At 60.1% G+C, this 15,033-nt stretch overlaps 2 protein-coding genes across 3 annotated transcripts; one reads left to right on the top strand and one right to left on the bottom strand.

The window, feature by feature from the left end:
* The first annotated feature begins 57 nt into the window (after positions 1–57).
* On the top strand, positions 58–14,726 carry STK16 (serine/threonine kinase 16). Of its 2 annotated transcripts, XM_058809186.1 has the most exons (20): positions 58–237; positions 529–638; positions 1,027–1,129; positions 1,528–1,712; positions 1,987–2,102; positions 2,217–2,370; positions 2,565–2,787; positions 2,964–3,065; positions 3,253–3,399; positions 3,491–3,589; positions 4,012–4,276; positions 4,759–4,870; positions 4,977–5,144; positions 5,252–5,322; positions 13,095–13,314; positions 13,387–13,520; positions 13,595–13,715; positions 13,790–13,885; positions 13,956–14,077; positions 14,164–14,726. In XM_058809186.1, exons 1-20 carry the CDS (start codon positions 117–119, stop codon positions 14,300–14,302), a joined length of 2,808 nt encoding a protein of 935 aa, XP_058665169.1. In that variant the 5' UTR covers positions 58–116; the 3' UTR covers positions 14,303–14,726. The 2 variants fall into 2 exon arrangements, with proteins under 2 accessions (XP_058665169.1, XP_058665170.1); XM_058809187.1 differs by lacking the exons at positions 58–237; positions 529–638; positions 1,027–1,129; ... (9 more) ...; positions 4,977–5,144; positions 5,252–5,322 and adding an exon at positions 12,390–12,483.
* On the bottom strand, positions 6,704–11,891 carry GLB1L (galactosidase beta 1 like). The gene is made up of 16 exons (XM_058809188.1): positions 11,743–11,891; positions 11,151–11,323; positions 10,688–10,838; positions 10,378–10,438; positions 10,024–10,118; positions 9,468–9,648; positions 9,328–9,386; positions 9,099–9,220; positions 8,882–8,922; positions 8,517–8,635; positions 8,329–8,403; positions 8,161–8,250; positions 7,918–8,031; positions 7,533–7,664; positions 7,011–7,226; positions 6,704–6,934 (listed from the first exon to the last, which is right to left on the bottom strand). The coding sequence occupies exons 1-16, from the start codon at positions 11,794–11,796 to the stop codon at positions 6,716–6,718; spliced, it is 1,902 nt and encodes a 633-aa protein (XP_058665171.1). The 5' UTR covers positions 11,797–11,891; the 3' UTR covers positions 6,704–6,715.
* Positions 14,727–15,033: the final 307 nt, after the last annotated feature.

The raw sequence follows: 15,033 nt of genomic DNA, 5'->3' as shown, positions 1-15,033 counted from the left end.
GAACACTGAGCTCGGACCGGGGCAGAGCGGTGTGGCCGGTGTCGGGGCGGTCGCTGGCGGGTGGTTCCCGACGGGTCCGTTCCTCAGACGCTGTCCCGTGCCTGAAAGCAGTAGCCATGCCGGAGAGCTGGTCGGTGTTTGAGGCCGCCCAGGACCCTGAACTGCTGCGCGGGCTGAGCCTGGTCACCGGAGCTGCTGCGGATGCGGGTGCTGCCCCGCCGGCTCCTGCGAGCCACGGTGCGTGGGGCTCCCCGGGAACGGCGGGAGGGAGGTTCTCTCACTAAGCTCGTGTCCGCCACAGATTTGTGTTCTGTCCCTAACTCAGCTTGGGTGATCACCCCTGAGCTTGGCCATGGGAGCTACCTGCTGCGTGGGTGGGTGGGTGGGTAAATGGGTTTTCTTCCGGTGACACCTCAAGGTCCCCGAAGCTCCTTCTACCATATGTTTCTTTGGGTTGGCTGAGGAGGGACAGAGGACTCTCCACTCCTTGCGGGGCTGCCTGTGCACAGCCCTCTCTCGTTCTTCCAGAGAAACCTGCAGCAGCCAGCTGTGAGGAGAAGCCCCATGGTGTCACCGAGGTGCCAGAGAGGATGTGCTGCTTGACCTGCGGGCAGGTGTTTGGGAGTCGGGAGGAGCAGGTGAGCCGGGCTGAGCAGTGTGAGGTGGGACTGGGGCTTGCATGACTGGTGGGATCCTGCTGTGGAAGCTCAGCCCCAGCATGGTGCAACCAAGTGCTGGCTGTTTGCCCACTGCTCACGACCTATTGGGATCTGGCACTCAAACCTTGTATGTTATCAATTAAAGGTATCATTTACTAGAAATAAAGGATAAGTGCAGCACAGGCCTGTACTTGTCCAGGTTAATTGTTTCATGGGTAACTCCTTAATATAGTGTGATTTTCCAGTCAGGACTGCTGAAGGAGCCCACCATCAGTTTAGTCCTTGGGTTCTGTCACCTCATGCCCTTTGGTGGTGATGGCTTTCATGGACCACCAGGATGCTGCCAGCTCATGCTTTTGCTCCACAGACTGAGCACTACCGTCTTGACTGGCACCGCTTCAACTTGAAGCAGCGACTCCTGGGGCGCCGGACGCTGCCTGAGGAAATGTTTGAGGAGAAAACCCGCACAGGTGAGAAGCTGGATTGTCTGCATTGGAACCCAGGGGCTGTCAGCAACATCACTGGGGTTCCTCTGTACAGGGATGAAGCCTTCTGCTAGTGCAGGGTCCCTTTATTATGTCCCTGTGGCGTCTTCTCAGGGTCCAGCACTGCTCCTGAGCTGTTAGGATTTGTTATAGGCAGAAGGGGATGTTTTAACTGAGCCCCTGCCTAACCATGTCTGGGGATCCAGAGCTCCACACTCCTATATCCCCAGGTCACAGCCTGTTTGTGATATATAGGGTTATTTGACAGAACATTTCTGGGGTTGTGGACACTCTGCAAGTGTGCTTGAAGTCATCTAGAGAGTTTTGGGGAGGCTGTTCGATAATCTTTGTTTTATTTCACTGCATCTTTCTTTTCCTCACAGGTGATGTGTCCAGCATCTCAGGATCTGACTCGGATAGCTCTGATGTGAGCAGCGAGTCAGAGTTGCTGCCCTCTGTCAGTGACACTGGCCGGACCCCCCAGATTCCCCGCTCCCACAAAGTGCTGCTCCGCAATGCCAAGGGCCAGCTCATCTCTGCCTACCGCTGTGTGCTGCTCACAGGGAAGGCAAGTTACAGCCCAGCTGTTTGGGAGAGGGAGTCCAGATAGGGTGGTGACACTCGGGTGTAGGTGTCTTTCTGACATGTCTACCTGCTGTGGTAGGAAGGGTGGACTCTGGTGCCAGGTCAGAGCCCCAGACTTGTTGGTGGCTGTTATTTGGCTCTGGGGTGCTCCCAGAAACCTGCTTCTGGTGCTAGCACAGAGGCTGGTCTCTGTCCTGGGGACAGCAGGAGGTAAGGAGGTAATGCCATGGGTACTAGCAAGGGTGTCTGTGTCTCAGGGTGACATTGAGGAGCCGCTGGAGCTGACAGCATCACTGCAGAGCCTCAGTGCAAGCACGTGCTGGGTTGTGCTGATGATGGGTGGTGGGCACTTCGCAGGAGCAGTGTTCCGGGGGTGAGTACGGGGCACAGCGGGACTGTCCCTCTGGGCACAGGCAGCTGGAGCTGCTCTTGCATGTTAATGCCACACACACTAAGCTCTGTGGCTCATGCCTGCCCCTCTCCACAGCCTGCAGGTGCAGGAGCACAAGACCTTCCACCGGTACACGGTGCGAGCGCGGCGGGGCACAGCGCAGAGCCTTCGGGACGCCCAGACCCCGGGCTCAGCCCCCAGATCCGCTGGGGCCTCCCTGCGCCGCTACAACGAGGCTGCTCTGCTCAAGGTGAGGGTGCACTTGGCAGGGAGTGCTCCTGCTGCCTCTGCCACGCTGCTGCTGGAGGGCATGGTGGGGCGGTGGGCTCTGGAGAAAGGGCAGGGCCTGACTGAGGCTACTGTCTTCTGGATTTATCCCTGCTCCGGAGCTATGTTTGCCCCATGTAGTGTGCTCAGGATCCCATAAAGCTCCTTTCTCCCCAGGATATTCAGGACCTCCTGGCAGCCTGGGCACAGCACCTGAGTGAAGCTCAGCGCATCTTCCTGCGGGCCCCTCATCACAACCGTGCGCTGCTCTTTGGTGGCAGGAGCCCTCCCCTCACCCGAGGGGACCCTCGCATCTGCCACATCCCCCTCAGCACCCGCAGGGCCACCCTGCGGGAGGTGCTGCGAGTCCACGCCGCGCTGGCCAGCTTGCAGGTATACGGTGAGTTGGGCCAGCCCTCATACCTGTGGGTCACGGCAGGTGGGGTGACGTGGTCCCTTGTGCATTAGGGGACACTACCCTATGGGATGGAGGTGCTAGCTCTTCAGCTCTCAGACCCTGGAGACATGGGGTGCTCCCTGTCCCCAGGCAATGACGGGAGCACCCTTGCTGCCCAGGGAAGGACACGCCACTGGAGGAGATCACTGGGTCCCCCAGGAAGGTCTGGCAAAAGAGGCAGCAGAAGGCAGACGTGGATCCCCTGCAGGAGGACGCAACTGGTGAGTTGAACCATGGAGGGAGACGTGACTCTGAGCAAGCAGGAGGGGTCTGATGTTATGGCATGGGCCAGATTTGCAGCTTCGGAGTGTGGCTGGACAGGAGAAAGACAGGGTGTTCTTGGCTTAGAGCCCTGAGTGATTAATTCTGAGTGTGGAGCCTTAGCCCCAGTCTTATCACCCCCCTCAGCCCCAGAGGAGGAGGAGGAAGAAAGCCCTGCAGGGGAACTGGAGACTGTGGAAGTGACACTGGGGACCTTGCACCTCCGGGAGTTTGAAGTGATGCCCAAGCAAAACCGCAAGAGGAGGAAGAAGAGGGACAAGAAGGTGGAGAAAGGTGAGGGGAAGAACTGGCAGAGGCAGTGTAGGAAGGCGTGGCTGGGATGCAGGCTGACTCTGACCCTCTTCCTCACGTGTTGCCTGTGCAGGGCCTTGTGCTAAAGAGACGGACGGGCAGCCTGGCTTGGAGGATGTGACAGAGCTGCAGGGGGAGGCTGAGGCTGGGCTGCTTCCCTGGAGCAATGGAGGTAAGTGATGTTTGGAGCTGTGCTGGCTGGATGCCCGCCCCATTTACTGCTGGCTTTTCAGTGGGGTGAAGAGCACATTGTCATGCAGATACCCAGAACAGCTGGGTCTGGGAAGTCTTTAGTGCAGTCATTTGCCTTCGAGTGAGCTGTGTGTTTTGGAGCCAAGGGCGGCAGGCAGCACCTGGCTAAGCCAGGTGTGCTGGGGGGATTGGAGTGGGTCTTGCTTTAGGAGGAGGCTTGGCTGCTGACAACAGTGCCTAGCAATGCCATAGCACATGGCTGCAGACTCTGCAGGTGCTGGAGATCCTGCAGTGCCCAAATCCAGCTAGCAAGGTGAGGCATTGTGTGTGTTCCCTGGTCAGACCAGAGTGCTGCTCTGCCCAGTCTGCCCATGGGACTCCCCTCTTGTTCTTTCCTCACAGGAGACCCTCAGACCCAGCTCTGCGACGCTCTGTTCACTGCCTGCAAGACAGGGGATGTGCAGACACTGCAGCACCTCCTGGGAGTGCCAGAGAATGGGGGCCTGCCAGAGCACAGTGAGGATGGGCAGTCTCTGGATATGGCCCGCTCCCTGCTGAACCAGCCCGTGGACGAGCAGGGCTGTACCCTGCTTCACGTGGCAGCTCAGGCTGGCAGGGCTGAGGCTGTGTGTCTGCTGCTGGAGGCAGGAGCGGACCCTGCCCTCAGGTATGGCTGCAGGGCACCCAGTGGTTCACAACCTCAGCTATGGGAGTCCAGTGACTCACTCCTGTCTCAGGCACAATAAACTGGTGCCACTCTTGTCCTGGGACAGCCAGTATTGGTTTCTGTGACCTGGGACGTCGGGGTTTTTATGGGAGGGCTAGGAGCTGAACCACCCTTCTCTCTGCCTGCCTGGTCTGGCATGGCAGCAGGTGGGCAGTGCCTCAAAGTGCACCCAGGTTTATTGGTGGCCTATTTCAAAGGCCAGGATGAGACAAAAGCCCCATGCAGGGGCTTTGAGAGGTTAAGAAAGACTTGGAGGACTTGGAGGATTCTTGTACAGGAATAAGGAACTTCCCCCTCCTTGGCTGTGATACTGTGGCCTGCAGTACACACTGCTTATCTCTGAGGTTCTCTGGGCTCCCAGCCCAGTGGGATGCAGACAGTAGGATGGCAGTGTGAGCGAGATGGTCTCCCTTGTCTCACAGGGACAGGCAGGAGAGGACCCCTTACTGCAGCTCTGCTGACAGACGGACCCGCAATGCCTTCCGCAAGTTCATGGTGGCCCATCCGGACAAGTACGACTACAGCTGTGCCAAGGTGGGTGCTGCCCACTGCCCTCACCCACAGGGGAGCCCCAGAGCAAAGCTCTTCCTTCCCACTCGTGCATTGCCCCAGCTCAGTGGGTGATGCTGCCTGCCCTCAGGTGCCAGGGCCCCTGACACAGGAGATGGAGGCCAAGAAGCTGGAGAAGAAGCGGGCACAGAAAGCCCAGCGGAAGCAGCGGGAGCAAGCACAGCGGAAGGAGCAGCAGTGCCAGGAGCAGGAGCAGGAAAGGAAGCAGTGGTTTGCAGCCCTGTCTGACAGGGAGAAGGTGAGGATTGGGAAGGGGATCCAGCCCAGAGAGGGCAGTGCTGATGTGGTGGCCTCTGGGCACAGCAGCTCCCAGGGCTGCAGGGCTGAGCTGTCTCTGCTCCCCAGAGGGCACTGGCTGCTGAGAGGAGGTTGGCTGCACAGCTGCAGGACGCCAGCGTGACTCCTCATAACATCAGGTAACCATCCCAGCAGCATGGTCTGAAGACAAATCCTCCCATGTCAGTACAGCTGTTTCCTGCCTTTCTTGCTCCAGTTCTCATTTCCAGTCCAAAGCTATTCCTGACCACCCAGTTCCCAGTAGTGCTTGTGTAAAAGTTTCCTCCCTCTCTTGCCCTGCTCCCCTGAAATATTTTGCTAAGGATGACTTGGTCCACTTGCAGCCAGATCTGCAGCAAGCCAACGCCCCAGCCACTCCTGTGTCCCTGGTTACTTTCCTCTGCCACCCCACCAGGTTTGTTGGCAGCCAGCATTCCTCATGCTTACTTGGGCAGGGGCTTTACAACCTTTATAGGGCCAAGCCTCTGAATGTTCATTCTGCCTCAAAGTACCTCACATCACGCTCTGACAGACCATGTCCCCCAGCAATCATGTCCTGGCCAGGCCACTGGGCGAGCACATCAGCCCTTTGGGACCAGAGGAGCTCCAGCTCCCTCAGGCTGCTGGTGTTTGTGTCACAGTCCAGGCAGGGAACCCTTTCCTCTACTAACTCTTTTGCAAGTGTCCCCTTTGCTCAGGGCCAGCTCTGCTCTTTCCTGCAGCCGTTGCTGGCAGTGTGGAGAGTCCCTGTTGGGACGGATCCCCTTCCACTACCTCGACTTCTCCTTCTGCTCCACGGCCTGCCTGCAAACACACCGCCGGGCCCAGGCTGGCCACACCTAACACTGGAGGCTGCTGCCACCTGCCAAGGACCACTGTGGTGGGGACGTGGCTGAGCACTGGCTGTGCAGCAAGGGAGAGCCTGTGCAGCAGCGATGGTCAGAGGTACTGAGCTGGCCATGTCACTCCCTGAGCATGAATATTACTCTGGGTGGTGAATCTGGCACAGTTAATAACTGAGAGGTCTCCATGTGCTAGTGTGAGGGGCTGGGACTGTTTGGTGGCCTGGCTTCAGCCAGGGGTCCTGCTGCCAGCTTTTCTCATGGCTACCTCACAGGTTGCTATCTGTAGGTGTAAGGACAGATCCTGACACATACAGACCCTGCAGCCCTGAGCTACCTCCAGGCATGCCTGTGGACACCACCAAGGCTGTGCTTCTACCTCTCCTGGCTGCCATCAGCATCTCAGCCATCATGTTAGCAGCTACTTCCTCTGCCTACATTGTTAATAAAAAGGTGCCTTGACCCCCTGGCCATGGGGGAATCAGCATGGTCACTGGAACTATTTGGGATGAGTGTGGCATTGACATGCAAATCAAACTCAGTCCTGGGTCCCTTAGTCATTATCACAGGCCTGGCCTGTCCCCAAAGGTCTGTGCCAGGACCTGTGCCACTTCCCTTAGCCCCTGTGCTTCATCAGCCCCCTGCCATCTCCCCAGCCCCAGTGAGAGGCAAGGCCAGTGCCCAGCAGTGTTTACTCCGTGGCCGTGGTGCTGCAGCCAAGTGTCCTGTTGTAAAGGGGTCGGTCAAGGAAGAGCAGGAGGGGCGTGGGAGGTGCCCCTTCCAGCTCCAGCACTGTGATGTTGTTGGGGTGGTCAGCGTGCAGCACCGAGCCAGGCACAAACAGGGTCTGTTGGGGCCCACGACAGCTCCAGTACCGGCCCAGGTTGAAGCCATTTATCCACAGCAGTCCCTGGAAGATGATGGAGATGGGACTCAGCTGGGTCCTGGTCCACTCTTACCCCTTTCCCAGTCATGCACTGCCTTACCTTGCTCCAACCTGGGAACTTCACAAAGGTGTCCCAGGCAATGCCAGGTGTCTCAAAGGTCCCAGTGTAGAAGGCTGGCCCCACTCGGCCCCCACTGCTTGATTTTGGCAGAGCAGTGTGGGGCCAGCCCTGTTGGACTGCGGTGTCTATTGCCAGGGGATAGATCAGCCAGTTGCTGAGAGGCGTGGAGTTCAGTGAGAGGTTTCCCAGCAAGCCCTGAGATGGAACAGGAGGGGAAGTGAAGCAGCAGTATCTGCCAGGACACTCGGGGCAGCCCTGGCAGCAGTGAAGGTGGGATGGGATCCCCTCTAAGGAGCAAAGGGCTCTGGCAGCTGTAGCAGCCTAAGGGGAGAGGGGTGCTGGTCTCTGAGCCCTGTCCTGGCAGGTTTGAGATGAACCAGGGAGCAGGACTGGGATTAGCCCCACCGAGGCTGGACTCTGTCTCAGGTGGCAGTAGAGAGGGTGTTTGGTCACATGGGTTGCCAGGCCATCCCCTCTGGAGCCTCGGCGCCCTCCCCTTACCTTGAAGTCACTGGTGTTGGCCCCGAAGCTGATCCTGCCCATGTTCTCCATGAGGATGTCCAGGCTGTCCCCTGCCCTGCCCGTTACATGCAGTGTGGTCTGCCCGTCCCGCTCCAGCGTTCCCTGGTACTCCTAAAGCCACAAAGCCACTGCTGCTGGCCCATGTTTGGATCACACCACCCCCAACACTGCTAGCAGGCACACAGCACCCTGCTGCCAGAGCCAGGGCTGCTCTCTGCCCCCAAAGGAGGCAAATTTGGTCCCAAGAGCCACCCTGCAAAGGCTCAGTATGGCTTTTGTCACCCTGGCTGACCCAAGACCTGTGCCCACTGACAGAGCCCTCTGGAGCACTGTCCCAGAGACTGGTGTGCTCCCATAGCCTCACCTTCTGCAGCATCACATAGCCACGGTCACAGATGCTGTGGGGAGGAGCACCCAGCGTGGCTGGGTCTGGGACATCCCAGGGCAGCTGTGTGTGGTACCCCACAAAGCCATGGACCTGCAGGACACAGTGCAGTGGCACAGGAAGGGAAATGGAGCTGGAAGTGAGCTCTGCTCCTCTGCCCCAGAGCCAGGGCCAGGCAGACAAGAGCATCTCAAGTGTCTACCACTACACCCAGCCTCTCACCTGCTTCAGGGCCTCAAAGGTGAGAGGGAACTGGCTCTGGATGGGCCCAGAGGGGCACAGCACATCAAAGACATCCAGGAGGTCAGCATACTGCAAAGAGAGGGATGGGTGCTGGGCAGGTGACCAGTACCATGCTGGGGCAGTACGGCCGTCAGGATGGGCACTCACCTTACGCAGGGCCACCCAGCCATAGGCATACTTGGGGGTGGCAGGTGGCATCGGGCCCGCTGGCAGGGGCTGGAACTGAACAGCAGACTGTCAGCTGCCCCATGGCAAGCAGGGACCTGTTCCCTGCCCTGCTGCTACACAAGCAGCAGTGCCCAGAACTGTCCCCTTACTCCTGCCAGGTTTGTTACCTTGCTGATGACCGTGCGAATGGCAAACAGCTTCTCAGTGGGGTCTCCTGCCTCCGACAGGGGGGCATCATAGTCATAGCTGGTGGTCACTGGTTTGTACTGGCCCTTGTAGTCAGCACCTGGCCAAGGAAGGGGCTCTGGCTGCAGTGCAATGTGAGGAGGCATGGCCCAGAACTGTAAGCCCCTGCATAGGCACGAAAGGAGTCCCCAGGAGAAGACAAGCTTGGGTTCAAGGGCCTTTGACTATGTGTCAACCTGCCCCATGGGACAGAACAAGAGCCTGAAGCAGGTTTCTCAGGGATGGCCAAGGAAAGCCCCCAGCCCTGCAGTGTGCCCCTCCCTCCCCAGAGCAAGGCTCTACTCACCGCTCCAGTAGGCAAAATTCGTCCCTCCATGGAACATGTACCTGTGATACACCCAGAGTGCCTGGTCAGCAACCCCACAGGCCCAGCAGGGGCTCACCAGGCACTGCCCCTTCCCCTCAGCACCCACAGTCCCTGCTGGCCTGATCCCAGTGGCATGAAGGCAAGAGGTGATGCCCACTGCCCTGGTGGCTGTGCCCTCTGCCAGCTGACTACTTGCATGTTGATGCTGGCTCCCAGCTGCAGCATGTCCTCCAGCCCCCGGGCCACCCACGCTGCACTGGTGCTGGCATGTGCCTCGCCCCAGTAGTCCAGCCAACCTGTGTAGTACTCAGAGTTTACCTGGGGGACAAAGACACTGTCACCTGCAGCCTGGGCACTGCCTGGCGCCCCTGTCTCCCCAAAGCCGTCGTGGGTCATTCCCCCCACATCACCCATGCCAAGCTCACCAGGGGCCCCCTCGGTTCCACGTGGCGCTGGGCACCAAATGCCTCCGTCACATTGGATCCTGTGGAGGTGCAGACGGGGGGGTTTGAGCGGGACAGAGGAGGGACCCCCATCCTCCCTCTCCTCCTCCCCCCCAGGATACCTGGCCCAAAGTCGACGGTGGCGTAGAGCCCCTGCAGGGTGCCGCAGCGCAGCTCCTGGGCTCCCGTGCTGTCGGTGGTGAAGAACAGCACCTCACTGCCCAGCAGCGCCCGGAAGGAGCCCAGCAGGTGCCGCAGGTATCCATGGTCACAGGCGTAGTAGCTCCCATATTCATTTTCCACCTGTGAGCAGGGCAGGGACTGGCATGCAGTATGCATGTGGCAGGGCTGCAGACAGGTCCCACTGCCCACGGGGATGAGCACCAGCCTCCCCCCTGTCCTCTGGACATCATCAGATGTCCTGACAACCCCCAAGGGGGTCCTGAGCATAACCTTCCAGTCCCACCATGAGCTCCAGCTCTGTCAGTGCCCCTCAGACCATATCTGTGGTACCTCAGATTCCCAGCCCTTGGATTTAAATCTAGGTCTAGAAGTTGTAAGGAATTTATCTGAGCTTTGCTGGGTAAGGTCATTGTGTAGGGGATACCGGTGGCTTTTTGGGGCACATCCAAAGACAACCCAGAGCAGGGCACGGAGCTAGGCCTCACAGCACCTTACCTGCACACTGATGATGTTCCCTCCCTGGTGGTACAGGCGTGGCTTGATCTTGGGCAGCAAAACATGGAGCCAGGAGTCCACAGCTGCCAGGTAGGCTGGAGGGACAGAGGCAGGGCAGGGGCTGGCTGCAGCATCCACCTGCAGCCAAGCCTGGCAGGAGGAAGACACTGCAGATGGGGCAGGGTCAAGTGAGATAGGGAAATGGAGATGGAGCACAAACTATGGGGTTCTCAGAGGATGGAGAAGATGATGGGAAAGACCACAGAGGCAGAGCTGGTAGGTGTGTGGAGACAATGCCAAGACTGCCATCAGGCTGTAAGGACAGCGTGGCCAGAGCCCTGTGCTGAGCCTCACCAGGGTTGGAAGTACGCAGGATGATGTCTGGTTTCCACAGCAGCCAGGCAGGCAAGCCACCCTGGAGAAACACACACAGCAGAGAAGGAGGCAGAGAAACTGCTCAGCAGCCTGGCCCTGCACACTGCTGAACTCAGCCAGTGCAATGCTAATGCTTGGCACCAGCACGGCCTGTGGCCTTCGGGGCAGCAGGCTGGGCACAGCGGGGATGGCACTGGAGTCAGCACGACAGCCAGAAGGGCCAACCCTGCTGTGCCCTTTCCAGACCCCCCCCGTCACCCCTCTGTGCCAGGCTGGGGCCGGGGCTCACCATCTCCCACTCTGCACAGATGTAGGGCCCTGGCCGCAGGATCACCAGAAGTCCCAGCTCAGCTGTCAGGTCCAGGAAGGCTTCCACATCCCGGTTCCCAGTGAAGTCATAAACTCCTGGCAGTGTCTCATGGTAGTTCCAGGGGACATAGCTGGAGAGGAGAGATCAGCATGCAGGAGCTAAGGACACCCCAGCATGACAGGGAACCATCCCACCAGCTGGTCCCTCTGCTTCTGGGAGCTGCCCTGCAGCCTGAGCTAAGTATGGCAACTTGGGCTGGATTGGAACTAGCCCACATTCATGCTTGTGTCTGGCAGGGGTGGTCTGGGGGTTCACAGCCAAGTGCAAATGTTGGTGCTTGCTCCCTGTGGTCAGACAACACCCTTGTCTCTGTTCCTAGTGATCCCAGAAAGGCCATGGTGGCTGTGGGGGGTGCACTATCAGGGCTGTGGCCATGGCTTACACCTGCACAGCGCTGAGCCCGCTCATGTACATCTTGAGCAGCCGGTCCCTCCAGGCAGGGCGCGGGACGCGGGCATAGTGGATGCTGCCCGAGATGTAGCGGAAAGGGGCACCGTCCTTGAGGAAGCAGTTGTGCTCGTAATCCAGCTGGAAGGAGCGTGCTGAAGGGGAGGCCTGCAGGAAAAGGGAAGAGCTGGAGGCTTGCAGAACCTCCCCGAGCCCAGCCGCCCTTCCTGTGCTTCCCGGGACAGGCACTGACGGGGCTGGTTCTTGGAGGTGCCCTCTCCCGAAGTGGGTGCCGAACTGTGCTGCGAGAGCAGGAGGGAGGAGCTGAGCCTCCCGCTAATCAAACACCCCGGCTGGGCTGGTGGCATTTGTGGGGACGGTGCTGCTGGGGTGGGTGCTGCGAAGGCAGGGAAGGAGCTGGAAATGCAAGCTGGGATACTGTGGCAGGACATGGGCAGCTGCAGGAGGGAGCTACCGCATGACGAGCAGGGAGACGATCGGGAAGGCAGATTCGGGAGGCGGCCCACCCGCTCCTTCACAGCTCAGTCCCGTGCGCTTCGCCCAGACTCTCCACCCTGTTTGCTGACCTGCGTGTGCAGGAGCCCCGCTGCCAGCAGCAGGCCCAGGGCCGGCAGTGCCATCCTCGCTCAGCGGGCCCGCGATGGGGACGAGGTTGGACGTGGCTCCACCATCACATGACCCGGGAAGGATCTCGGCCAGCGCTTCCTTCTCTCGGTCCCAAGCGCGGGCAGCTGGAACAGCTGGGGCGGGACCACGGGAAAGGGATGGGCGGCTCCGACCCTCCAGGTCTGGCCAGCCCCGCTAAGCCCACCCCAGCAGGGAATGCAGCTCCGGCCGGCGGGCACACCGCTGGTGCCCAGTGGGGTGCGGAGTGACAATCAAAGTGAGGGGACAAGGAGCCTTGTAAAAGCGTCACCAGCAGGCAGAAGCCTTCCATTGAACTCAGTCCGCTTGCTCCATCAGAGCGGTGGTGATGGAAACTGAGGGCTGCTGCTGCCGGGTGAGGGGAAGGAAACCGTCCCCAGGCCGAGGGCTAGAGCTGGTGACAGAGCTAGTGACAGGGGTGCCGGGCGGTGCTGCAGGACAGGACGAGCCCGCCGCAAGGCGGAGGGCCGGCAGCTCGGGCCATCGGAGCGGAGGCGGTGCGGCCCCGCCCGCCGGGTGACGCGGCGGTGACGGGCGGTGACGCGCGGCGGCCCCGGGCGATGACGCGGCCGGGCGATGGGGCAGACGCTGTGCGTCTGCTCCCGGGGCACCGTCAGCCTGGGGGGAGCGCGGTACCTCCTGCTCCACCGCCTGGCAGAGGGGTGCGCGGCCGGCTGGGGCGCGGGGGTCTCGGGCGGGGGTTCCCGAGCTCCGGGAGGGATGCTCGGGCAAGGGGGGGCCGAGGGCGTGCTCGGGCGTGGGGGGGGATGCTTGGGCGTGCTTGTGCATGGGAGGTGATTTGGCATTGGGGTGATGTTCAGGGATGGGAGGTGATTGTGCATGAGGACCTGCTTGGGCATGGGGTGATACTCAGGCACGGGATGCTCGGGCAGGGTGGGGAGATGCCTGAGCTCAGGTCACCTTGGGGCTTGGGGTAGTACTTGGGCTTGGTGAAGGATGATGCTTCAGCATTGGGGTGCTTGTGCATGACAAATTATTCTCCTGCTGAGTGACAGGGAGGGGTTGGTCATTCTTAGAAGTCGGTGTTTGGAGCCGTGGGAGTAGGGATGTTTGAGCCAGTGGGGTTTTTCAAACAGAGAGGGGATGCTTTGGGTTCCTCACAGGTGCCTGCAAGATGGGGAGATGTGCACACCTGGGGAATTCATGCTGCCCTTTGTCCCCCTCCCCTGGGTGCTTGTAGATGAGACTGGGCACAGGGCCCCAGCATCGATGTCACAGCCCACAATCCCACGCTGTTCTTGACTCCTTGCAGGGGTTTCAGCTATGTGGACCTGGTGGAGGGGCTGCGGGATGGGCGCTTCTACGCCCTGAAGCGCATCCTGTGCCACGACAAGGAGGACCGCCAGGCCGCCCTGCACGAGGTGGAGATGCACGGCCTCTTCGACCACCCCAACATCCTGCGCCTGGTGGCCCACTGCATGGTGGAGAAGGGCACCAAGCACGAAGCCTGGCTTCTCCTGCCCTATGTGCAGGTGAGGAGGGCTTTCCTGGCTGCCCCACCACCCCTGAAGCAGCGGTGGTGACCAGCTGCTTGTGTTTGCCAGGGCGGAACCCTCTGGAGAGAGGTGGAAGCACTGCGAGAGAAAGGCAGCTTCATGCCAGAGCAGCGGATCCTCCTCATCCTCCATGGGATCTGCCGTGGGCTGCAGGCCATCCACAGCAAGGGCTATGCACACAGGTGAGGGGTGGCAGCACTGGCTGGGGGGACTGGCAGGGGCCCCGGTGGGCACTCAGTGATGTCCATCCCCACAGGGACCTCAAGCCCACCAATGTGCTGCTGGATGAGGATGACCAGCCTGTGCTGATGGACCTGGGCTCCATGAACCAAGCTCGCATCGAAGTCAACAGCTCTCGGGAGGCCATGGCTGTGCAGGTGGGTGCCCTGGGACGTCACCCCATGAGCCTGTCCCTGCTCCAATCCCTTCATCCCCATCCTCCCCTTTGCAGGACTGGGCTGCCCAGCGCTGTACCATCTCTTACCGTGCCCCCGAGCTCTTCACAGTGCCGAGCCAGTGTGTGATAGACGAGCGTACGGATATCTGGGTAAGGATCCGGCCCTCTGGCCTCCCCCATCCCACTGCTACAGCGCTGCACTGACACCACCTCGCTCCAGTCCTTAGGTTGTGTGCTGTACTGCATGATGTTTGGAGAGGGCCCCTATGATGCCATCTTCCAGAAGGGTGACAGTGTGGCTCTGGCGGTTCAGAACCCCCTCACGTTGCCCTCCACGACCAGGTGAGGGGCTGGGGAGGGTGACCCCGTTCCTGGGTGGCCCCCTGTCCTGTGCACCACATGGGTCCTCCCCCTGCTCTTTCTTGCAGATACTCGGCTGCCTTGCAACGCCTGCTCTTCTCCATGATGACAGTGAACCCCCAGGAGAGACCCAGCATAAATGAAATCATCCACCAGCTGGAGGGGCTGCAGCCAGCACCATCAGGGCAGGACACCACACAGATCTGAGCCCATCCCCTTCCAGTGATGACACATCCTGAGGCTGAGCCAGGGGAAAAGCAGCTGCCCTAATCCCTGCTGCCCTGCAGACCTGTTGCACAGTGGATTGATGCCCTGTAGGAGAGCTGCCGGAGGTGTGTTGGATTTGGAGTGTTCTGTGCCCTGGATGTTGCTGCCTGGGCCTTGGTCTGTGCCCCTGACCTGTGGACATGTGATCTGCTGCTAAACATGGGTCCCTTGCCAACTGCTGCCTTCCCTGGGGGTGGCAGAAGAGGATGTTGTGGGACCCCTCCTGGGGATGGAGCCGCTGTCCTGCAGCTCTGTGCCCCAGGAAGGTTGCTGCTGCCCGGAGCAGAGCTGCGGGCCGGACCCCGGTGCTGTGCTGGAGGGAGGCAGAGGGAGTGCCCACCCTGCCATTGCTCCTGGCACCGATGTTGCCTTGTGTTTGAAGTAAAGTATGTTCTTGCAGAGCTGTGGCTGTGTCCCTGTCTGCAGGGAGGGGTTCTGCCGGGCCATGGGAAGAGCAGGCCTGTCTGGGTTAGGCAGCCAAGCGTTGCTGGAGGCGAAGGGCAGCGGAGGCCAGCCGGGGCAGCATAGCCAGAGCATTAGCAGTAAGCAGGGAAAGTTAATCCCTGGCCCCAGAATGCTCCTATTGGGAGCTAACACAACTGCAGCTGGAGCCAGACACTGCTGTTCAGAACCTCCAGAGCTGGGCACTGCGGGACAGGGATCAGCAAAGG

The sequence above is a fragment of the Ammospiza caudacuta genome, chromosome 8 (assembly GCF_027887145.1).
Source record: "Ammospiza caudacuta isolate bAmmCau1 chromosome 8, bAmmCau1.pri, whole genome shotgun sequence".
In the NCBI taxonomy this organism is placed as follows: Eukaryota; Metazoa; Chordata; class Aves; order Passeriformes; family Passerellidae; genus Ammospiza; species Ammospiza caudacuta.
The sequence above is the reverse complement of the archived record's forward strand: the minus strand, read 5'-3'. Positions and strand labels throughout refer to the sequence as shown.